This window comes from Monodon monoceros, unplaced genomic scaffold, assembly GCF_005190385.1.
Source record: "Monodon monoceros isolate NGI ecotype Baffin Bay Population unplaced genomic scaffold, NGI_Narwhal_1 Super_Scaffold_16, whole genome shotgun sequence".
NCBI lineage: Eukaryota > Metazoa > Chordata > Mammalia > Artiodactyla > Monodontidae > Monodon > Monodon monoceros.
The window spans coordinates 91,880,019-91,905,874 of NW_021703772.1; the positions used below are offsets into that span (position 1 = coordinate 91,880,019).

Consider the following 25,856-nt stretch of genomic DNA (forward strand, 5'->3'; position numbering starts at 1 on the left):
TAGCTCACTTACCCCATCCTTCTTCCTATATAAACCTTCCATTTTGTACAACCCCTTGGAGCATCCTTCTAGTTGCTAGAAGGGATGCTGCAGGATTCATGAATCACCTAACAAAGCCAATTAGATTCTCAAATTTACTAGGCTGAATTTTTTAACAATACTCAAATATTGTATCTCTCTCTTCCCATTTTTATGTTGGTTATTTATGTCAATTATATCAATTTTTTGTGACAATATTGTCCATTTTCATTGACCTAAAACCACTGAATCTTTCAAATTCTTCACTATCCTTTACTCTGTATATAAATATAGCTAAACATTCTGATTTTTCCATAACATGCCTTTTATGTATATTCCTTGTAATCCATTCCCTAAGTCGCTACTGTGGTACAGGCTTTCAAAACCCTTTGCAGTGTAATTACAAAGCCTTAGTGACTCCCAACCCAGTCTTCCTACTTTCAGTTCCTACTTTCAATATCTTATTAAGAGGTTAATCATCTTATAAACGTACTGAGTTTAATTGACTATAACAGATTTTTAATTCTCATTCTTCATGTGTCTGGGTTAAAAGATTGCTTTGTGTCCCGCTATGTGAATCCTTCAAAACATGGTTGGCCTCAAAGAATTACCTGTTTTGCAACTTCTGAATCTACAGTCAGCCCTTGGTGTATGAAGGGCTTTGGTTCCAGGACCCCCATTCGGATGCAAAGTCCATGGATGCTCAAGTCCCTTATATGAAATGGCATAGTACAATTGGCCCTCTATATCCACTGGATTCAAACAACCATGGATTGAAATTTGATCCACAGTTGGTTGAATCCTTGGATATAAAACTCATAGAAATGGAGGGCCACCTGCATACTTACTGAAAAATACCTGCATATAAGTGGCCCCATGCAGTTCAAACCCATGTTGTTCAAGGGTCAGCTATATTCAAATCCAGAGCAAAGGTGTGTCTGAATTTTGATGCTCCTCTGTTAATTTTTAGGGCCTCTCTAAAGGGGGGGGCTCCTTCAGGTCTTGCTGCTACTAGAGGAAGGTTGAAGTTTCTGTTTTCTTTAGAAATGCAAATTAAAATGTAAAAACATAACCTCCTTTTGATACAATCCTAAGATTGCCCCTGGGCCAAACAGAAATGAATACCTTGACCTTAGTAACCTGAGAGCTAAGGGAAGCCAGGAGATTCACATCTATCTGAAGATACTGAATTCTGGTTCTGAACAAGAGAAGGATAATTCTATTATATTTACACAGTTTGCAGTAGACTTTGAAATTCATATTAACATTCCTGAAGGGGAAGATAGTTCTGTAACAAAGAGCCATGCAGTCAGAAGAGAAAATTATTGCTCCTAGTTTAGCAAATAACTGCATTCCTCAAACGAAAAAACAAAACAAAAACCCCTTCCCATCCTCACTCCTCATTTCATCAGGGAAATACCTGCTGGTGATGTGGGTAGCGGGGAGGCGGATAGAGGAGTTACTCTGTGGTTTGCATTATAACTTACTATGTTAAAAACGGAGAGGCTGGCGTGAGACAACATCTCTGAACCTTAGTTCACATTATGTCACTAAAGCATCATGCCTTAGGTCACTCACTTCCTTTAATATTTATTTCTAATTTATTGCCAATTTTTGAAAAATGTACAGATTTTACCTGCAGCAACCATGAAAGCCACGAAGCTAATCCTACCCTAAAACATGTAAAGGAGATGAAAAATAACTCTCAGAATCATTATTCACATAAGTGAATATTTGCATAAGTGAATTCACATAAGTCACATAAGTGAATATTTGCATAAATGCAAATATTTGCATAAATTGCAAATAATGCAATTTTATGCAATGCAATTTGCATAAAATGCAATCTGTGCTATAAGTCCCACACTTTACTCTCTAAACCAATGCCTATGGTATTGTAAAACCTATTCTTTTGTTAAAATCTAAGGATATTTTCACTTAGAGAGTTGCCCTACATTGTTAATTTAATTTCTACACTCTAACCTGATCTTTCTTTTATTTTCACACTTTAAAAAATTGTATTTAGAAGAGATTTTTTAAAGTTCCTTAAAATATTTATAATGAATCATTTTGGTATCAGGGACTGACTAGTAAGATAAATTAGCAAAGAACATTATGTCCTCCAGTTGGTTTTTCTAATGTTTAAGTCAGAACTGGTTAGAAATCCCTCCAAGAATGATATTTGATACAAAGAATAATGGGGTCTGATCTTTTTTCCTATGAGATGAGCACTCAGTTATCAAAAATGAAAACACAAAAGTTATTGAAAATAGTGTTTCTCATTGCCTAGATTGTAAACCCTAGTACTTTGATTTGGGGTCACAAATGGTGTCATGCACTCCCTTCTTGAAATAGACTGGAAAGATATCACCAAATATATTTGCTCATTTAAGAAATAGTTACAGGGCTTTCCTGGTGGCAGAGTGGGTAAGAATCCACCTGCCAAGGCGGCACACACGGGTTCGAGCCCTGGTCCAGGAAGATCTCACATGCGCAGAGAAACTAAGCCCGTGTGCCACAACTACTGCGCCTGCGCTCCAGAGCCTGCAAGCCACAACTACTGAGCTCGCGGGCCACAACTACTGAAGCCTGCATGCCTAGAACCCATGCTCCGCAACAAGAGAAGCCACCGCAGTGAGAAGCCCGTGCACCGCAATGAAGAGTAGCCCCTGCTTGCTGCAACTAGAGAAAGCCCGCGGCCTGCAACGAAGACCCAATGCAGCCATAAATAAATAAATAAATAAATAAATAAATAAATAAATAAATAAATAAAAATTTATTAAAAGAAAGAAAGGAACAGTTACACCTATGGACGGAGTTCTGGAGGTAGCTAGAGTTACTCCTGATTCTCCTGGAAATGCCCACAGTTCATAGCTATGTAACTCATTTTTGTTCAAATCTTGAAGCAAATGGAAGAAGTTACCTTTCCCCTCTCCCTCCCTCACCAAATATGGAGATGACAGTGACTGTCTTTGTCTTAGACTATTGCTCAGTCTAGTTGAATCCTGTATGTTTTTTTTCCTCTCTGAATCCACTGAAACGACTTCTTGCTGGATCTATGTAGATGAATATGACAGAAAATAAACTTGTGCAACTTCTAAGGTTAAATGACTATGACTGCCTCCATGTGGAGAATAAAAAGTCCAATCATCCAGACTCTTAAAATGCAAGGATACTTGTAAACTTAACTTCTTCCTATTCTAACTTCCTGTCTTTTAAAAATAAAAGTAATCCAGAACTTATTCTGAAAGTGGATGACTTTGCCCAATTTTTTTTTTTCTGGAAGAGCACCTTTTAAAGAGATCCCTTGATTAAGAGGTACAGACTGCCATCTATAAAATAAGTAAGTCATGGGGATGTAATGTACACACAGGGAATACAGTCAATAATATTGTAACAACTTTGTATGGTGATGGATGGTAACTGGTCTTATTGCTGTGATCATTTCACAGTGAATAAAAATATCAGATCACTATGTTGTACACCTGAGACATACAATACTGTATGTTAATTATAACTCAACTTAAAAGATAAAGCGATCCTTTGAATGAAAAGAAACACACAGATTCCATCAAAACTATTGTGGAAGAAGCCTGTGCCTCTCACAGTAACAAAAACCAATTTAAGGAAGAACGAAAAGATTTGACAGAAGATTTGAGATCTTCCTCCTGTGGTCCACATAAACATTGTTCAGTGAGAACAAACCAAAAAAAGAATGCAGGTACTTCCTGGAAATCAAGGATATCTAAGGCAGCACAATTTTGATCTCCGGCACCTACTCTGTATCCATTACAGTGTCATAGATGTCAAGTCTCTCTGCTAGGATAGAGTATACGCATAAACTTTTGAATGAGAGGAAAGCACTACCCTAAAGAAAATTACTGGCAAGTCCATTAAGCCAGTTTTAAAGTAGTCACTGTGAGTAGCAAAACAAGAATCAGATCATATCCATAGACAAATTCACTCCCCCAGCATCCTCACTTTGTCTTGTTTTAGTACTGATAGTCTACCCTATGAAGGGCAGCTACATCAAAGTATGTTGCAATATTTAAGTTTCTTCCTCTTACATTTTCATTTGCCATAGAAGCTGAGCTATCATCCCTTCTTAATTCAGATAAAGTACAAGAAGCTGTGCAGAGAGAACACCCAGCTCTCCCTGAAGGATGGTACAGCTAGGACAATGGAACCCAAATTCCCATTTCCTTGAAGATGGTATAAATGCTTAGTGACAGCTGTAATTCTATCTGCCCTTCTGTGTTCTTTTCTTTTTCTTCTTTTTTGATTAGAAAAGTATTAAAGTATTATATAAATGTATTCTTACTGTAAGTCAATTAACCAGGTCAGCAATATAAACACAATGAGATAAAACAAGGAGCACTTCTGTCTGGGGCAGTTTAATGGCTTAGAAATTATAAAAGACCTTTCTAATGAAAAAGAAAAAAAAAACCACTGGATCAAATATATATCTTCTAAATGGATTGCTGAGCTGGCCCAGAGGAAAGGAACCCATAAAGCACAAAACGAAGTAAGAACTTGGGATGCAAGGTAAGCAAGAGACCTTTATCCTCAGGGTTTCTATTAAATTTTGGAGAACCAAGTTTCCACTTTCATGACTTCAAGAACTGTTATGGAGAACCTCATAAAATACCCCATACTAGAAGTGATGACCACAAAGGCTGGCCCTCAGCATAAGGGTAGACTGGAAATAGACAGGCCAAGTAACATTTCTTGGCAAGACCACTTACATGTCTACAATTTAACACTGGGTAGTGAGAGGACCAAAATCTCTTGTGAGAATTTATAATCCCAAACTGGCCTGAATTCATGCCTCCCTCTGTGATTTAACAAATCCTGGGGCTTCCCTGGTGGCGCAGTGGTTGAGAGTCCGCCTGCCGATGCAGGGGACACGGGTTCGTGCCCCGGTCTGGGAAGATCCCACACGCCGCGGAGCGGCTGAGCCCGTGAACCATGGCTGCTGAGCCTGCGCGTCCGGAGCCCGGGCTCCGCAATGGGAGAGGCCACAACAGTGAGAGGCCCGCGTACCGCAAAAAAAAAAAAAAAAAAAAAAAAAAAAAAAATGCTGAAATAGAAATTTAAATGGAAAGAGTTTCCAGCTTGCTCGGGCTTCCATGGGACTGAAGGGTGTAAAAGCTGCCTGACCAGAATGCCCAAGCAGGGGAGGAAGGGACTGAGGGTCTCCTAATTCCTTCTTCAGACTTCCCTTTGATCCTCCTGACTTCAGGACAGCCCCTTGCCTCCACCCTCCTCTGCCTGTTGTCCTAAGTCCACAACCTCTCTGGTTCTAACATCCACAGAGAATAAACCTCCAGGCTCCCACAAAAATAGCAATAGGTCGGAGCCTGACTCTGCAAGGTGAAGGGCTGGGTGTGGAGAGTGTTCACTGCTCTTTAGTCAGACTCTCAAAAGCTCCTGATTTTTCTCCCATCCCCTACACATGCGCGCGCTCACACACACGCACACACACAGCCCGCACACACACACAGCCTTGCCCACTTCCTTTTGCAGAGGTGGTGCCTTTCCAGAGTTGTCCAGGCCAAATCATCTTGTTTCTCTTCAGCCTCCACACCTTCAACTGCACCAACACTTAGGTATAATGCTGCTCTGCAAAGTACTTTCCCTATATCTCCATCCACTTTCTACATTATACAGTGTGATTGAGGTTACAGATGGCCCTAATTTACTTGAAGGTGAGCTTATTGCGCTCCTTGTTTTTAGGAACAATTTTATAGAGGGGATCTCATTGAAGGTTACTTTTTTCTTACTCTTTCATGTTTTCTGTGCTGGTTTTGAAGTAATTTTAGAGAAAAGATGGGAGTAGAAATATCTTGGCTCCACTGTCTCAAAATTGGACACCCATCCTACTGCTTTAAAAGTGTAAATTTCCCAACAGGTAAACACAAGGAATTCTCTAATGGTGGAGTCTAACTTGGGGAAAACTCAGGTATCTACTTTGCCTACTTTAAAGGACAATCTGGCCTCCAGCCAGAATCCATTTAAAGTACTTCTAAGACAGATAGAATAAGTTACCGTTATAGGATAAGATTCCACACAGTTGAGGAGCAATGTCTCTGCAGAATGTACTAAATGGCTTTGCAGTGAAAACAAACCATAATGATACTCTAGTATCACAGAGCATCAAAGTCCAGGTCAACATATAGAGTTAAGTTGTGCCCTGCACAAAGGTACCATTTTTAAAAGACTATTTATGTAGATTTTGCTGATCTAGATATTTTATAGCAACTTTGCAGCAGAAAGCAAGCACAAGTCTTGTAATAACAAGATTATATTATTATAATTTTCTGACATATGGAAGTAAAATGTTTTCAGGAAGTGGTCCCTTCTTGTAAATTACAGAATCACTGTATAGCCTCCTAGCAGCCCTGAATCAAACTACCTTGCAAATCAAATTTACATTTGCAAATGTTCCCACAGGGACATCATTTCCAAGGCGTAACTATTATGGGCTGAATTCTAACCCCAAAAATTCATATGCTGGAACCCTGACCCCAAATATTAATGTACTTGGAGAAAATAAAGACGGCAGAAGCAGTCTGCTCTAATCTGGCAAGGCCAGCAATATACTCTCACTGTCCTTCCTCGGGGGCTTATCAACTTCTAGCCCTATTTCATATATTAGTTTGCAGGGATCTGATCACTTTTCCTTCAACAACATATCACATTGGCCTTTACACTGGTGACTATCTTGATGGGACCTAGTGAGCAAGAAGAAACAACTACCCTGGACTCATTGGTAAGACATCTTCATGTCAGAGAGCGGGAAATAAAAAACTTGAGAAAATTCAGTAGCCTTCGACCCCAGTGACATGTCTAAAGGTCCAGTGGTGTGAGGCATGTTGAGATATCCCTTCTATGGAGAAGACAGGTTGTTACATCTGGCCCCTCCTACAGCTAAAATAAAGACACAACATCTATCGTACCTCTTCGGATTCCAGGCAACATAGTCCTCATTTGGGTGTGTATTTACTCTAGCCCATTTGCCTGCCAGGGGATCTGAAAAGCTGCTAGTTTTGAGTGGGATCCAGAAAAGAAAAGGCTCTGTAACAGCTCCAGACTGCTCTGCCACTTGGGGCACAGAATCCAGCAGATTCAATGGTGCTTGAAGTGTCAGTGGCAGACAGGGATGCTGCCTGGAGCCCTTGGCAGGTTCCTATAGGTCAATTGCAGTTTAGGTCCTTAGGATTGTGGAGCAAAGCCCTGCCATCCTCTGCAGGTAGCTTTACTCCATTTGAGGGACAGCTACAGCCTTAGTAGAGGCTGAATGCTTAACCATGGGCCACCAGAGTTACCATGCAAACTCGATATTATCTGACCCTTCAAGCCACAAGGTAGGGCACACACGGCAGCACTCCATCATCAAATGGAAGTGGTATATGTGTGACTGAACCCAAGTAGGCCCTGAAGGCGTAATAAGTTACATGAAGAAGTAGCCCGAATGCCCATGGTCCCCACTCCTGCTAAGCTGCCTTCTCTCTCCCAGCCTGCACATATGTCCTCTTAGGGAGTCTCCCACAATCAGCTGACAGAGGCAAAGAAGACTTGGGCCTGGTTTACGGATGGTTCTGCATGATATGTGGGCACAACCCCTAAATGGGCAGCTGCAACACTATAGCCCTTTTCTGAGATATCCCTGAAATACAGAGGGGAAGGGAAGCCTTCCCAGTGAATAGAACTTCAAGCAGTAAACCTGGTTGTTCACTTTGCTAAGAAGGAGAAATGGACAGATGTGGGATCATGTACAGATCCACAGGCTGCGGCCAATGATTTTGCTGGATGGTCAAGGACTTAGAAGGAACATGATTGGAAAACTGGTGACAAGGAAATTTAGGGAAGTGGTACGTGGAAAGACTTTCCTGAATGGCCGAAAACGTGAACATATTTGGGTCCCATGTGAATGCTCCCTAAAATGTGACCTGGGTGGAGGAGGATTTTAATAATCCAGCGGATAGGATGACCCATTCTGTGGATACCAGTCAGCCTCTGTCCTCAGCTACCCCTGCCATTGTCCAACGAGCTCATGCACAAAGTGGCCATGGTGGTAGGAAGGAAGGTTATGCATGGGCTCAGCACCGTGGACTTCCATTTACCAAGGGCGACCTGGCTACAGAGTGCCCAATCTGCCAGCAGCAGGGGCCAATGCTGAGTCCCCAGTATGGCGCCATTCCTCATGGTGATCAGCCAGCTACACGGTGGCAGGTTGATTACATTGGACTACTTCCATCATGAAGGTGCAGTGTTCTGTTCTTACCAGAATAGGTACTCACTCAAATAGGATAAGGATTTGCCTTTCCTGCACACGATGCTTCTAGCAAAATTACCTACCATCCATGGACTTACATAATGCCTTGTCCATAGTCATGGTATTCCACACAACACTGCTTCTGATAAAGGAACTCAGTTCACAGCAAGTGACATGTGGCAATGGACCCATGCTCATTGAATTCATGGTCTTACCATGTTCCCCACCATCCTGAAGCAGCTGGCTTGATAAGATGGTGAAAAGGTCTTTTGAAGACTCATTTATAGTACCAATTAGGTGGCAATACCTAGCAGGGCTGGGAAAAAGTTTTCCAGAAGCATCCAATATATGGTGTCTTCCCTCCCATAGCCAGGATTCACAGGCCCAGGAGTCAAGGGTGGGAATGAGAATGGCACAACCTATTATTACCCATAGTGATCCACTAGTAAAATTTTTGCTTTCTTTTCCTCTGTAGTCTTATGCTCTGCTACCCTATAAGCCCTTATTTCCAAAGGGAGGAATGCTTCCACTAAAAACACAGCAATGATTCCATTGAACTAGAAGTTAAAACTGCCACCCGCCCACACTGGGCTTCTTATGCCTGTGAATCAACAAAGAAGGGAGTTACTGTGCTAGCTGGGATGACTGATCCTGATTAATACAATAAACTATCCAACAGGAAGAAAAACAATTCTCAATATGCCTTTTAGTTGAATTATGAGACCAGCGATATGCAGTTGGTCCTACAAGGTCTGATTTTGCTACATACATCCCTTTAGTAACACAGTGGTCAGATTTTTAAGAATAAAGCACTTCTTCTCATTCCGCACTTTGGTCTGAGTGCTCCCTGGTTGCAAACTGTCTTTTTGGTGTGTGCACAATAAACTTTTACTAATTAAAAAAAAGAATAAATAAAATGAAGAAAAAAGAATAAAGCACTTTTTATCAAACCTCAAATCATTGGCATCTAGATTATGAATGAAACAAAACAGTGAGCAATCTGATGAGTTTCTGAGTGGTTTTCAGAGATTTCAAAATGCCACACCTTCTAGACATTGATGATAAATGGCACTTTTACTCAGATCCAGAAGCCTATGCACAGCATCTTCCAGAAATTTTAATGGTTCCTTTCTATGTATATTACATATAAAACATACTCTAAGTATGTGTATAACAACCAGGTTTAAGTCATGATTATTATGATTAGTTAATTCATTCAACAAATATTTAATGAGCAGCTAAAAAGTACAATATGTACTATTGGGTCCAATCTTGACACATCCTTCATTCCTTGACTAATATCCAACGTGCACTTGGACCACCAGCACTGGCGTATGCTAATGGCTGAGAACAGATATTTCCTTACATTGCATTAGTCCTTAGGTGCACTAGCTAGTTACGGTTAAAATATCACCATTAACTAATGCCAAACTTAAACTCAAACAGTAATAAATATAAATAATCCAAGCCAATAAGATCACAACTTATTCAAATATAAAAATAGGCAACAGTTTATAAGAGCAACATAATTTTGAATTGCATTTGAATAGAAAAACTGTTTTAAAGTTTCCTTACCTCTTGTTTGCACCCCCTTTCCGCAGGCTTCACTGGTGCCCATTATTCCCTGCCTGACAGACTCTGGCACTAAGATACAGGGGCTCCATTTCTGTGGCCTCCACCTGTGATGACAAAGGATAGCAGACTAGAAATTTCACCATGACAAACATACAAAAGAAATATCTGAAACAGGTGAATTTGAAATCCAGAAACATAAAGGTAGTAATTCAATAAAAATGGATTTGAAACCAATGTCATAAAAGGGAGCTCTGGCACACACTAGGGATGGTAACAGTCCCTCTGCCCCAGATCCATGGTTAATGCAATAATTCCACTTTTTAAAATGTGGACGTTTTGCACACAAAGTGGCCATAAAAAGCATTAGAAGCATAGAACTAATCTAGAAGGCTTAGCTCTTTACGAACTAAAAATTGTTTAAAGAAAAACAGTAAACGAAAATAAAAGAGAGAAAATCCCTATGTCCCATTGGAGAATTAGAGAATCAAGGTTTGAACACCTGAAAATTTGGGGTGCAAGCTTTCACACTTGATCTTCTGCTTCAAATTTTTCACAAGGTGTTTCCTAGGACTTTGGCGTAGCTCAAATGTCTCAGTAGGTTATAGAGTAAAAGGGAGGTGGGGGGCCATGGGGACTTATCTTATGTGATCGTTCCTCTCAGGGAAGAGGAATGGATCTGTCTCTGAGGAATTAACAATATTTCTTCTCCACAGAGGAAACAGTATCTAAGGAATCCTTCTGGCTTTCTTTTAAGGTGAACAAAGCTCTACTTTTATGATCCACAGGACAGACTATGATGTAAGCCCTTAAACCTGTGTCTTCAGAATAGTCCAAAAAACCCAAACTCTAAATGTAACCACAGATTCTCCTCCTTCACTGGGTATATTTTTACCCTTTTTCACATGGGCCAATACCTCTGAAAACAGATGCTACTTCAAAAAATGAAACAGAAACATGAAGTAAAAATATTACTGATCAGTTTTGCAGGATGAAACAATTCAGAGATCCACCGCACATCAACGTGCACGTAATTAACGCTACTACACTGTACACTTAAAAATCTTTAAGATGGCAATCTCTGCTGTACAGCAAAGTGACTCAGTTTTACACATATACACATTCTTTTTTTTAATATTCTTTTCCATTATGGATTGGCAAAACATTGTAAATCAACTATACTTCAATTTAAAAAAAAGTGAATTTAGCAAAAAAAAAAAAGTTTCACATGTTAAGTTTTATGTTATGTGATTTTACCGCAATGAAAAAGAAGTCTCAGCAAAAGAAAAAATAATGTATATCAGAACATGGAGCAGACTTTCTTTGCTCAGGAAAAGTCACTTCAAAGGATTCTCTTAGTCATGTGAACATAGATTCATATAGCGTGTGGAGATCACTTAACATAGCCCGGCTTTAATCTCCGCACTCACCACCACCTCTCCCCCATCTAGACTAGGTGAGTCTCAGGTGTCTTGAACAATTGGAGGTAAGTGAGGCAGTGGTGGTGTTAAGGGATAGATAATAGACCATCTTTCAGAATCAAGCAAAGTACATTAAAATATAAAAGTAAAAAATACATATCACTGAACTCATTCAAGTGGCCTCCATAATGAGAATAACTGAAGAGCTAGGGAGAAATCAGGAAACAGGTAAATAGAAAAACCTGTCACATTTAAAGAAATCACCTATTACTTTTAAGTAGTAGAAATTTACTTTGTAGATGCATAGACGCATTAAGCATAGTTCCAAAACACAGAAACTCAAATGGTAGGGGGTTTAATTTAGCTTTTCAACTAGGACGTGTCATTCACTCAGATCCCTCAAGTTCACAAAAGACTTTCTAAAGTGAGATCAGGGGATTCAATCTAGCTTAACATGCTAAATAAAAGGAAGACATGTCCAGGACTCTCTTGCTAGACTCTTAGTTTTAGAAGGATAAGCCTGGGCTCAGAGATGTTAAGTGACATGTCTGAGATCGCACTCGTCAGGGCAGGCCAGCTGTCAGTCCTAAAGCCCTCAATGCTCAGCCACAGCCTCCTGGGGACACCCCACTGCCAATTCTATACAGGGGCACATCGCCCATGCTGTCTTCCCTTTTGCTTATACTGTCAGCCACTCCAAAATGTGCCTCAATTGCATATTGATTATTTTGAATTAAAGCTACTTTAAAAATGGTTCATGTAAGAAGGACACTCTGACCCTCCCTTCTGTCTCCCTGAAAGCAGGAAATAGAACTCTCCTGTGAAAGGTGCCCTCCCTACATCTGGAGGCGGAAGGACACCCTTATCACCAGAGATAGGGAATTCTGGGCTATATAAACAAACCTGTTACTATTTAAACTTACTACCCCAAGCCCAAACTCTTTCATGTCAAGATTGAGCACCCAAACCCTACGTTTCTTCGTCTTGTCAATTCTTCACAGATTTATCGTTGCTCTGTCTAAAAAGTCTAAAAGTTGCCTGCTTCGGCCACTTTTAAGGTACAATTTCTATGGGACCCCCATGCATATGAATTAAAATTTGTCTCGTTTTTCTCCTGCTAATCTGTCTCATGTCAATTGTATTATTAGGCCAGCCACAAGAACTCAAGAAACGTAGAGGGGGAAATTTCCCCTCTCCGACACTTAATAACAACATGGTGGGAAATGCTCAAACTTACAGAAAAATTTCTATAGGCATTTTGATTCTGTTTTAATTTGGTAAACGTGAGAATGTCTCACCTTAATGGAATTAGAAAAAGAAGAATCAGAAGAAAATGATAAAGGTCTACATTAACTTGCCTCCCTAACAAACCAATGAGGGGAAAGCAAAATCTAAATTGGAAACATATTGCTCAAAATTCAAGGATGTTTGACTAAAGGGCATAGACTCACGCTGGCAACTTGGACACATGTTAAACGACGCATCAGGAGACATGATACAATCATCCCATCCATGTACAGCGGAACTGATTTCTGGGGAAAATGGCAGGAGGTCACTGATGGAAACTAGTTCAAACATGAGTGACTAAATTGAAGTGCAACACGAGAGTAAAGAGAGTGAATAGGAAGGAGAGCCCACTAACAGTTTCCAGGATTTTCTCTGATTATAATAGCACTGGGCTCATAAAATGTCTAAAAATATTTGATTTGGCTAATTTTTTCAGTTGGCTACCTTCCCTGAGAGCTTTTCTTGCTGAGCTCAGAAGTCTCCATATTTACACGTGGCACAAAAGGAGGGATATTGACAGTGTTCCCACAATGGCCCTGTGGATGATGAGCAAAAACTGGTAGTCTGGGCTTGTTCCAGTGTTTTTTTTTGTTTTTTGTTTTTTTTCTGCGGTACGCGGGCCTCTCACTGTTGTGGCCTCTCCCGTTGCAGAGCACAGGCTCCGGACGCGCAGGCTCAGCGGCCATGGCTCACGGGCCCAGCCGCTCCGCGGCATGTGGGATCCTCCCGGACCGGGGCACGAACCCATGTCCCCTGCAGCGGCAGGCGGACTCTCAACGACTGCGCCACCAGGGTAAGCCCACTAAAGGCATTTTTAAGTGTGCTGATAACAGCACAATTTTTAAGACCATGGTCTTGTTTTCACAAATAAGTAAAACTCAACAGTGACTGAATTTAATCCAGAAGTCCTTTAAAGCACTGTTTCAATCCAACGTTAAAAGAATGGAAGTTTATGACTAAACACACAAACCTCAGGTATTGTTTTTATAAATAGTAATCACCAACTTGCCAAAGGGGCACATATAGAGTTTAAAAGGTACTCATTTTCTTTTCTAAAAACAAAAATTTCTCCATAGGTTAAACTTTTTTCTAACATTTCTTGAAATGTGTATATGACAAAAATTGCGAACCAGAACCATTTTTAAACTAAAATACACAACTATTATAGAAGTACACATTTGTTCTTAGTTCTTGATTAAAGTGTCTAGGATGAGAACAATAGAATGAGGTAAGTTGTGAGTGTGTGTGTGTTTGCAAGTAAGGACCTCCTCCTGAATCTCTCTGGATCCTGATCCTGAAAATTGATTGCCTGGGTGGCAGAGCTCCAGCAGCTCACTTGCAATCAAAACATGATTGTTTCTTTTTTTTTTTTTTCCTGTTAATTAGACTTTGATATTCTTTACTCTTCCAAAATCTATTCCAGATAAGAGGGGAAAAACAGTGAGATAGCCGAAGATAAACAATGCTACTACCGCTTTGTATTTCTCACTACAAGTATTTCATATAATAATCATATATTATATGAAAGGAAACGGGTCATGACTTATTCTAAGGTCTAATGATTATTTAAAAAGGTAATTAATTACCGATATATGGGGCACAATGACACATCTTCACACTCTCGCTCTTCAAATAAGGTATCTGGGCATTCTTGGCCTCCATTGGCTGCTTCTTGGATGATAATCCTGTATCGAGACTGTTTTATTGTGGCATTTCCTGAAGTAAAGAAAAAATAAAATTATAGTGCCCTTCTATGTGGATGCAGGAAACAGTCCAGGGTTAGGGAGCAACTGATAAAAGAAAAAAAAACGAGAAGAAATAAGAACCTGTGGCAAGACCACTTGGGAAATGAGAATAACAAGCAAAGACCAGGGATTAATACACAATCTTACTTCTATGAGGAAGACACGTCACACTTAATAATTGTAATTTCAAATCTATATGTTCTAATATGCGAAGACTGTTTCCCACTGTCTTAATATATTTTAAATTAATCAGAATCTATATTATGTTTGGCATAAAAGTTCCATGGCATAATCCGAGAAACTCCAGAAATGCTCTTTATTCTCAAAACAACAGCTCAGGGGGCTAATATTTTAATTAGCGATTCACTCCCTCAGGGGGGACACTTCCTTCTTTAGGCTACTTTTTACTCTGCTAATACTCTTATTAAAATTAATACATTAGTAGCATATTTATTTATAGGTATTAGTTTATTTGATTTCTTATTCCTTATAACCTGAGATAATGTGGGTATAACTGGAATTTAGAGAAGAGGCACTAAAATTATGACAGAACGAAACATAGACATATGTCTTGCTGGTGATTCTGCTGAGCTGCAGAAGTGGTAACAGGCGCCTCGATAAAAAGACAGCTGATGTTCACTTTAACATGGGAGGGCATTCATTTCATAATTTGTAGATGCCTTCTAGTCAACAGCAACTACCAAAATCAATGATGCTGTTTAGCAGCTACTTCAATTACCATGTGTAAGATATTGCACTTGATACGCAGATACAAATTCTTGAACTTACAATTAAACAGAAAGAAGAGGGGGGCAGATAGATACGCAACTAGTTATGAGACGTTGTAGAGTAAAAAGCTTCAGACAGTGGACACTGTCAGGAGAGTATAGAAGAAAACGTAATCATTTTTAACTCTGGAAATCTAAGGCAGCTCCTTGGAGAAGGCAGATTTTATTCTGGCACTTGAGGGCTAAGTAGAAAAAAATTTTTTTTTCAGAAAGAGAAAGACAAATACCGCATGATATCACTTTATGTGGAATATAAAATATGACACAAATTAACTTTTATGAAACAGAAACAGACTCACAGATATAGAGAACAGACTTGTGGTTACTAAGGGGGGACTGGGGGGGAGGGAAGGATTGGGAGTTTGGGATTAGCAGATGTAAGCTCTTATATATAGAATGGATAAACAAGGTCCTACTGTATAGCATAGGGAACTATATTCAATATTCTGTGATAAACCATAATGGAAAAGAACATATTAAAAAAAAGAATGTATATATATGTACAACTGAATCATGTTGCTGTATAGCAGAAATTAACACAACCACATTTCAATTAAAAAAAGAAAAAACAGTTTTAAAGCCTGAAGCCATTTCAGGTCAAGGGAACAGTTTGAGAATAGGCACTAAGATATAAGGGTGCATGGACTTTACAGAGAAAGACACATAATTGCATTCAGGAGAAAGATGGGTGTGTGTGTGTATATAGGGCTTGTGGGCCAGTGCTTCTAGGGGCTTGGGGAGAAGCACAGAGAGGATTATAAAGAATGGAGAGAAGGGGAAGCATAGGAGAAAACTGAAAAAATTTTTAGGTTTAAGACAGATAATGGGGACTTCCCTGGTGGCACAGTGGTTAAGAATCCACCTAGGGGACACAGGTTCGATCCCTGGTCTGGGGAGATCCCACATGCCAAGCAGCAACTAAACCCACGAGCCACAACTACTGAAGCCCGTGTGCCCAGAGCCTGTGTGCTCCACAACAAGAGAAGCCACAGCAATGAGAAGCCCGCGCACCGCAACGAAGAGTAGCCCCTGCTCGCCAAAGATAGAGAAAGCCCGCGCGCAGCAACAAAGACCCAATGCAGCCAAAAATAAACAAAAATAAATTAATAAAAAAAAAAAACGAACCTAGGAGACTTATACCAAAAAAAAAACAAAAAACAAAAGACAGATAATGGACATAACCATATAAAGAAGAAAATTTCTTGAAAGCCAGTACACTAAGCGGAGCAAAACAAAAGGACAAAAAAGGAGCTTTCATTAATATTATATATTCACAGGGTTTCTAAAAAATTGTAGCACAAAAAGACTTACTATATAAGTATAGTGAGAAGCAACTGACCTAAAACCCTTTCCCTGTCCTCTTCCTCCCAGAACACTCTGAACTCTTTCTGTATTTAGTTCTTCTGTGGTTACCTCCAAATCTATAAATAATATGTTCATGTCATCGCTTCCCATTTTATTAACTTTAGACATCATCTATTGATTTTCTGCTATAACTGATGAGTATTTACTCTGCACCATCTTTCAATTTTTTATAATTCTATCACATTTTTATGCCTCTCCCGGTTATTTAAAGGCTTTAAATAACCTGTATTTTTGTCCATCCCATCCTCATTCCCGTCCTCCATCAGATCAGCCACCAGGGTTCTAAAGAGTCTTACTGGGTACACGAGCTTCCTCGTCTATTGCCACCCACTTCCTGCTAAGTTAGGTCCTGGCTTCCTGTGCTGCATCGCCAGTTTCTCCGCTCTTCACTCTGTCCACTGAACCTTTCATAAATGAGTTTAGATCTCTCACCCACTGGTGGTCCTCTCCTTCTGTTTTTGACAAGGACCTGGAGCTTTTTAAATTCATTTCTACCACTTTAAGAGATTATGAAAAGGGGAGACCAACACACTTGTATATTTCATGATCCTGAACTGAGTTAAGGAGATGCATGGGGTCTTTTCCATCTACTCCATTTTTTTGGCTCTTCTTTAACCTGCTTTGTACCGAGAGATCTGACTATAGAAGGTATGTATTAGTGGCCACCTTGTGCATTGGTTTCTGGTTGGCTTTGGCCCTAAGTGATTTGAGGCACACAGTGGAAGGAAAAAAATGTTGATAAAAGGAGGGAAAAGGAGAGAGAGAGAGAGAGAGAGAGAGGGAGGGAAGGAAGGAGGGAGGGAGGGAGGGAGGGAGGGAAGGAGGGAGGGAGGGATCAGGGTATTTATTCCTCCAGATTTCATCCTCTGAATCAACTCACAAAGCCACAGTTCCTATGGAGTGGTGCTCTCCTGCAGCTACTTTCTCTGAGTTCTTCTAACTGCTCCTACCCATATCAACTTTCAGGCTCCCAACTTTCCCTAGCCAGGTACTGTCAGTTTACATTAACCCTGTCCACCCCTTTGTAAACAGTTCCTTCACTGAATTTTCCCCAGTTACCCGATATGAGTGGGCCATCTATTTCCTGCCAGGACATGCTTATAAAATCAAAGGAAAGTTGCTACTACTTGACAGAGAGGAATGGTATAAGTGGCCCCTTTATAATGTAGTTAAAGCTCAGTGAGGAGTATGGAAAAAGAAGCTTAAGAAGAAAAAAAAGTGTAATTAAAACAGTTCTGTATAATAATATATTAATACAATCTATCTCCATTTGGGTGGGGACAATACAGATAAATAATTGTGCCTTTAGGAAAAAGAAAAAGTCTCTTCCACCACTGTCAATTCATTCCAATTACACTGTACTTACTCTGATAATTATTGTTTACCCTTAGGATGTACACATGAATATGTGTGTATGTGTGTGTTTTGTCCAAGTGTTATCTCAGGAGACCGGAAATAAAGATTGAAGACAATAGGAAAAACTAAAGGGTTAACTTTACGCCACATTGAGAGAGAGCATGGATCAATGCCTCTCCCTTCATAGGGCATGCGCAAGCGTATGCACACACACACCACACACAGTGAACACTCACACACAGAGGTATTCTACTTTATGGTGTAATCCCAGATCAAATAATTCGCAGTTTGGGAAAAATAGCTGCATTGATTATCATGCCCTGTAGATGTTCAGGTGAAGGCTGAGAAGGGTGTGTTCTATGGGCAAAACAAACTTTTAGAATTGAGCTCAGGTTTTTTAAAGAGAAAACTGATTGGCACTGTACAGAAATGAAGAAATATTTATATGTCTTTGAAGAGAGAGAGAACCAAGGGAGGATCCTGATGAAGGGAAACGCCACCAGGATCTGGGAGACACCTGTTAAGAGTTTCTAAGTGAACATGTGTGTTTCTTTTGCCTTAAACATTGGAATGGTCACATTCAGCATTCAGTTTTTTGTTTGTTTGTTTGTTTTTAACATCTTTATTGGAGTATAATTGCTTTACAATGCTATGTTAGTTTCTGCTTTATAACAAACTGAATCAGTTATACATATACATATGTTCCCATATCTCTTCCCTCTTGCGTCTCCCTCTCTCCCACTCTCCCTCTCCCACCCCTCTAGGTGGTCACAAACCACGGAGCTGATCTCCCTGTGCTATGCGGCTGCTTCCCACTAGCTATCTACCTTACGTTTGGTAGTGTATATATGTCCATGCCTCTCTCTCACTTTGTCACAGCTTACCGTTCCCCCTCCCCATATCCTCAAGTCCATTCTCTAGTAGGTTAGTGTCTTTATTCCCATCTTACCCCGAGGTTCTTCATTACCATTATTTTTTTCTTAGATTCCATATATATGTGTTAGCCTACGGTATTTGTTTTTCTCTTTCTGACTAATTTCACTCTGTATGACAGACTCTAGGTCCATCCACATCACTACGAATAACTCAATTTCGTTTCTTTTCATGGCTGAGTAATATTCCATTGTATATATGTGCCACATCTTCTTTATCCATTCATCTGTCGATGAACACTTAGGATGCTTCCATGTCCTGGCTATTGTAAACAGAGCTGCAATGAACATTGTGGTACATGACTCTTTTTGAATTATGGTTTTCTCAGTGTATACGCCCAGTAGTGGGATTGCTGGGTCGCATGGCAGTTCTATGTGTAGTTTCTTAAGGAACCTCCATACTGTTCTCCATAGAGGCTGTATCAATTAACATTCCCACCAACAGTGCAAGAGGGTTCCCATTTCTCCACACCCTCTCCAGCATTTATTGTTTCTAGAATTTCTTTTTTTTTTTTGCGGAACGTGGGCCTCTCACTGTTGTGGCCTCTCCTGTTGCGGAGCACAGGCTCCGGAGGCACAGGCTCAGCGGCCATGGCTCACGGGCCTAGCCGTTCCGTGGCATATGGGGTCTTCCTGGACCAGGGCACGAACCTGTGTCCCCTGCATCAGCAGGCAGGCTCTCAACCACTGCGCCACCAGGGAAGCCCCTGTTTCTAGATTTTTTGATGATGGCCATTCTGACTGGTGTGAGATGATATCACATTGTAGTTTTGATTTGCATTTCTCTAATGATTAATGATGTTGAGCATTCTTTCATGTCTTTCTTGGCAATATGTATATCTTCTTTGGAGAAATGTCTATTTAGGTCTTCTGCCCATTTTTGGATTGGGTTGTTTGTTTTTTGGTTATTGAGCTGCATGAGCTGCTTGTAAATTTTGGAGATTAATCCTTTGTCAGTTGCTTCATTTGCAAATATTTTCTCCCATGCTGAGGGTTGTCTTTTGCTCTTGTTTATGGTTTCCTTTGCTGTGCAAAAGCTTTGAAGTTTCATTAGGTTCCATTTGTTTATTTTTGTTTTTATTTCCATTTCTCTAGGAGGTGGGTCAAAAAGGATCTTGCTGTGATTTATGTCATAGAGTGTTCTGCCTATGTTTTCCTCTAAGAGTTTGATAATGTCTGGCCTTACATTTAGGTCTTTAATCCGTTTTGAGTTTATTTTTTTGTATGGTGTTAGGGAGTGTTCCAATTTCATACTTTTACATGTACCTGTCCAGTTTTCCCAGCACCACTTATTGAAGAGGCTGTCTTTTCTCCACTGTATATTCTTTCCTCCTTTATCAAAGATAAGGTGACCATATGTGCGTGGGTTGATCTCTGGGCTTTTTATCCTGTTCCACTGATCTATCTTTCTGTTTTTGTGCCAGTACCATACTGTCTTGATTACTGTAGCTTTGTAGTATAGTCTGAAGTCAGGAAGCCTCATTCCTCCAGCTCCATTTTTCGTTCTCAAGATTGATTTGGCTATTCGGGGTCTTTTGTGTTTCCATACAAATTGTGAAATTTTTTGTTCTAGTTCAGTGAAAAATGCCATTGGTAGTTCGATAGGGGTTGCACTGAATCTGTAGATTGCTTTGGGTAGTAGACTCATTTTCACAATGTTGATTTTTTCAATCCAAGAACATGGTATAACTCTCCATCTATTTGTATCATCTTTAATTTCTTTCATCAGTGTCTTATAATTTTCTGCAGACAGGTCTTTTGTCTCCTTAGGTAGGTTTATTCCTAGATATTATATTCTTTTTGTTGCAATGGTAAATGGGACTGTTTTCTTAATTTCACTTTCAGATTTTTCATCATTAGTGTATAGGAATGCCAGAATTTTCTGTGCATTGGTTTTCTATCCTGCTACTTTACCAAATTCATTGATTAGCTCTAGTAGTTTTCTAGTAGCATCTTTAGGATTCTCTATGTATAGTATCATGTCATCTGCAAAGAGTGACAGCTTCACTTCTTCTTTTCCAATTTGGATTCCTTTCATTTCCTTTTCTTCTCTGATTGCTGTGGCAAAAAATTCCAAAACTATGTTGAATTAAGAGTGGTGAGAGTGGGCAACCTTGTCTTGTTCCTGATCTTAGTGGAAATGCTTTCAGTTTTTCACCATTGCAGATGATGTTGGCTGTGCGTTTGTCACATATGGCCTTTATTATGTTGAGGAAAGTTCCCTCTATGCCTACTTTCTGCAGAGTTTTTATCATGAATGGGTGTTGAATTTTATTGAAAGCTTTCTCTGCATCTATTGAGATGATCATATGGTTTTTCTCCTTCAGCTTGTTAATATGGTGTATCACGTTGATTGATTTGCGTATACTGAAGAATCTTTGCATTCCTGGAACAAACCCCACTTGATCATGGTGTGTGATCCTTTTTATGTGCTGTTGGATTCTGTTTGCTAGTATTTTGTTGAGGATTTTTGCATCTATGTTCATCAGTGATATTGGCCTGTAGTTGTCTTTCTTTGTGACATCTTTGTCTGGTTTTGGTATCAGGGTGAAGGTGGCCTCATAGAATGAGTTTGGGAGTGTTCCTCCCTCTGCTATATTTTGGAAGAGTTTGAGAAGGATAGGTGTTAGCTCTTCCCTAAATGTTTGATAGAATTCGCCTGTGAAGCCACCTGGTCCTGGGCTTTTGTTGGTTGGAACATTTTTAATCACCATTTCAATTTCAGTGCTTAATTGGTCTGTTCATATTTTCTATTTCTTCCTGGTTCAGTCTCAGCAGGTTGTGCATTTCTAACAATTTGTCCATTTCTTCCAAGTTGTCCATTTTATTGGCATAGAGTTGCTTGTAGTAATCTCTTATGATCTTTTGTATTTCTGCAGTGTGAGTTGTTACTTCTCCTTTTTCATTTCAATTCTATTGATTTGAGTCTTCTCCCTTTTTTTCTTCATGAGTCTGGCTAATGGTTTATCAATTTTGTTTATCTTCTCAAAGAACCAGCTTTTAGTTTTATTGATCTTAGCTATCGTTTCCATCATTTCTTTTTCATTTATTTCTGATCTGATCTTTATGGTTTCTTTCCTTCTGCTAACTTTGGGGTTTTTTTGTTCTTCTTTCTCTGATTACTGTAGGAGCAAGGTTAGGTCATTTGAGATGTTTCCTGTTTCTTATGGTGGGATTGTATTGCTATAAACTTCCCTCTTAGAACTGCTTTTGCTGTATCCCATATGTTTTGGGTCGTCGTGTCGCCATTCTCATATGTTTCTAGGTATTTTTTGATCCCTCTTTGACTTCTTCAGTGATCTCTTGGTTATTAAGTAGTGTACCGTTTAGCCTCCATGTGTTCTTATTTTTTACAGATCTCTTCCTGTAATTGATATCTAGTCTCATAGCATTGTGGTCGGAAAAGATACTTGATACGATTTCAATTTTCTTAAATTTACCAAGGTTTCATTTGTGACCCAAGATATGATCTATCCTGGAGAATGTTCCATGAGCACTTGAGAAAAATGTGTATTCTGTTGTTTTTGGATGGACTGTCCTGAAAATATCAATTAAGTCCATCTTGTTTAATGTATCATTTAAAGCTTGTTTCCCCTTATTAATTTTCATTTTGGATGATCTGTCCATTGGTGAAAGTGGGGTGTTAAAGTCCCCTACTATGATTGTGTTACTGTCGATTTCTCCTTTTATGGCTGTTAGTATTTGCCTTATGTATTGAGGTGCTCTTACGTTGGGTGTGTAAATATTTACAATTGTTATATCTTCTTCTTGGATCGATCCCTTGATCATTATGTAGTGTCCTTCTCTGTCTCTTCTAATAGTCTTTATTTTAAAGTCGATTTTGTCTGATATGAGAATTGCTACTCCAGCTTTCTTTTGATTTCCATTTGCATGGAATATCTTTTTCCATCCTCTCACTTTCAGTCTGTATGTGTCTCTAGGTCTGAAGTGGGTCTCCTGTAGACAGCATATATACGGGTCTTGTTTTTGTATCCATTCAGCCAGTCTGTGTCTTTTGGTGGGAGCATTTAATCCATTTACATTTAAGTTAATTATCAGTATGTATGTTCCTGTTCCTATTTTCTTAATTGTTTTGGGTTCGTTATTGTAGGTCCTTTCCTTCTCTTGTGTTTCTTGCCTAAAGAAGTTGCTTTAGCATTTGTTGTAAAGCTGGTTTGGTGGTGCTCAACTCTCTCAGCTTTTGCTTGTCTGTAAAGGTTTTAATTTCTCCATCCAATCTGAATGAGATCCTTGCTGGGTAGAGTAATCTTGGTTGTAGGTTTTTCTCCTTCATCATTTTAAATACGTCCTGCCACTCCCTTCTGGCTTGAAGAGTTTCTCCTGAAAGGTCAGCTGTTAACCTTATGGGGATTCACTTGTGTGTTATTTTTCCCTTGCTGCTTTTAATATGTTTTCTTTGTGTTTAGTTTTTGATACTTTGCTTATTATGTGTCTTGGCATGTTTCTCCTTGGATTTATGCTGTATGGGACTCTCTGTGCTTCCTGGACTTGATTAACTATTTCCTTTCCCATATTAGAGAAGTTTTCAACTATAATCTCTTCAAATATTTTCTCAGTCCCTTTCTTTTTCTCTTCTTCTTCTGGAACCCCTATAATTCGAATGTTGGTGTGTTTAATCTTGTCCCAGAGGTCTCTGAGACTGTCCTCAGTTCTTTTCATTCTTTTTTCTTTATTCTGCTCTGCAGTAGTTATTTCTACTATTTTATCTTCCAGGTCACTTATCCGTTCTTCTGCCTCACTTATTCTGCTATTGACCCCTTCTCGAGTATTTTTAATTTCATTTATTGTATTGTTCATCATTGCTTGTTTCCTCTTTAGTTCTTCTAGGTCCTTTTCAAATGTTTCTTGCATTTTCTCTATACTATTTCCAAGATTTTGGATCATCTTTACTATCATTATTCTGAATTATTTTTCAGGTAGACTGCCTATTTCCTCTTCATTTGTTAGGTCTGGTGGGTTTTTATCTTGCTCCTTCATCTGCTGTGTGTTTTTCTGTCTTTTCATTTTGCTTATCTTACTGTGTTTGGGGTCTCCTTTTTGAAGGCTACAGGTTCGTAGTTCCCGTTGTGTTTGGTGTCTGTCCCCAGTGGCTAAGGTTGGTTCAGTGGGTTGTGTAGGCTTCCTGGTGGAGGGGACTAGTGCCTGTGTTCTGGTGGATGAGGCTGGATCTTGTCTTTCTGGTGGGCAGGTCCACGTCTGGTGGTGTGTTTTGGGGTGTCTGTGGCCTTAGTATGAAATTAGGCAGCCTCTTTGCTAAGAGTGGAGTTGTGTTCCTCTCTTGCTAGTTGTTTGGCATAGGATGTCCAGCATTGTAGATTGCTGGTCGTTGAGTGAAGCTGGGTCTTGGTGTTGAGATGGAGATGTTTGCCGTTTGATATTATGCGGAGCTGGGAGGTCTCTTGTGGACCAGTCTCCTGAACTTGGCTCTCCCACCTCAGAGGCACAGCAGTGACTCCTGGCTGGAGCACCAGGAGCCTTTCATCCACACGGCTCATAATAAAAGGGAGAAAAATAGAAAGAAAGAAAGAAAGAAAGAGGATAAAATAAAATAAAATAAAGTTATTAAAATAAAAAATAATTATTAAGAAAAATTTTTTAAAAAGTAAAAAAACAAACAAAAAAAACGGACAGACTAACCCCTAGGACAAATGGTGGAAGCAAAGCTATACAGACAAAATCTCACACAGAAGCATACACATCCACACTCACAAAAAGAGAAAAAGGGGAAAAAATAATATATCTTTGCTCCCAAAGTCCACCTCCTCAATTTGGGATGATTCGTTGTCTATTCAGGTATTCCACAGGTGCAGGTTCATCAAGTTGATTGTGGAGCTTTAATCCGATGCTTCTGCGGCTGCTGGGAGAGATTTTCCTTTCTCTTTGTTCTCACAGCTCCTGGGGCTCAGCTTTGGATTTGGCCCCGCCTCTGTGTGTAGACGCCCTGAGGGCGTCTGTTCTTTGCTCAGACAGGATAGGGTTAAAGGAGCCGCTGATTCGGGGACTCTGGCTCACTCAGGCCGGCGGGGAGGGGGGGGGCATGGAGTGGTGGGGGGAGGGAGGAGCATGGAGTGCGGGGCGGGCCTGCAGCGGCAGAGGCCGGCATGACGTTGCACCAGCCTCAGGCGCGCCGTGTGTTCTCCCGGAGAAGTTGACCCTGGATCCCGGGACCCTGGCAGTGGCGGGCTGCACAGGCTCCCCGGAAGGGGGGCTGTGGATAGTGACCTGTGCTCGCACATAGGATTCTTGGTGGCGGCAGCAGCAGCCTTAGCGTCTCATGCCCGTCTCTGGGGTCCGCGCTGATGGCCGTGGCTCGCGCCCGTCTCTGGAGCTCCTTTAAGCAGCGCTCTTTATCCCCTCTCCTCACGCACCAGGCAACGAAGAGGCAAGAAAATATCTCTTGCCTCTTCGGCAGGACCACACTTTTCCCGGATTCCCTCCCGGCTAGCCGTGGCGCACTAAACCCCTGCAGGCTGTGTTCAAGCCGCCAACCCCAGTCCTCTCCCCGGCGCTCCGACCGAAACCGAAACCCGAGCCTCAGCTCGCAGCTGAGTGAGTGACGGGTGAGCAGACAAGCCTCTCGGCCTGGTGAGTGCCGGTCGGCCCTGATCCTCTGTGCGGGAATCTCTCCGCTCTGCCCTCCGCACCCCTGTTGCTGCTCTCTCCTCCGTGGCTCTGAAGCTCCCCGCTCCGCCACCCGCAGTCTCCGGCCGCGAAGGGGCTTATAGGTGTGTGGACACCTTTCCTCCTTCACAGCGCCCTCCCAGAGGTGCAGGTCCCGTCCCTATTCATTTGTCTCTGTTTATTCTTTTTTCTTTTGCCCTACCCAGTTACGTGGGGGGTTTCTTGCCTTTTGGGAGGTCTGAGGTCTTCTGCCAGCGTTCAGTGGGTGTTCTGTAGGAGTTGTTCCACGTGTAGATGTATTTCTGATGTATCTGTGGGGAGGAATGTGATCTCCGCGTCTTACTCTTCCGCCATCTTCTCAAATCTCCCAGCATTCAGTTTTAAAGGGATTTTTCCCCTCCCTATGATGTAAAGTGCCTCAAATTATGACCAAACCTATAGCAGAGTTGGTT

At 40.6% G+C, this 25,856-nt stretch overlaps 1 protein-coding gene across 2 annotated transcripts in view; it reads right to left on the reverse strand.

Moving 5' to 3' along the window:
* The window catches only part of THSD7B (thrombospondin type 1 domain containing 7B), a 975,661-nt gene that overhangs the window by 346,636 nt on the left and 603,169 nt on the right, over window positions 1–25,856 (reverse strand). For both annotated transcript variants that reach the window (XM_029224675.1, XM_029224674.1), the window contains 2 exons: window positions 14,163–14,292; window positions 9,872–9,975 (listed from right to left, as the gene is read on the reverse strand). In XM_029224675.1, coding sequence (XP_029080508.1) covers window positions 9,872–9,975; window positions 14,163–14,292 — 234 coding nt within the window. The remainder of the gene's footprint in view (window positions 1–9,871; window positions 9,976–14,162; window positions 14,293–25,856) is intronic.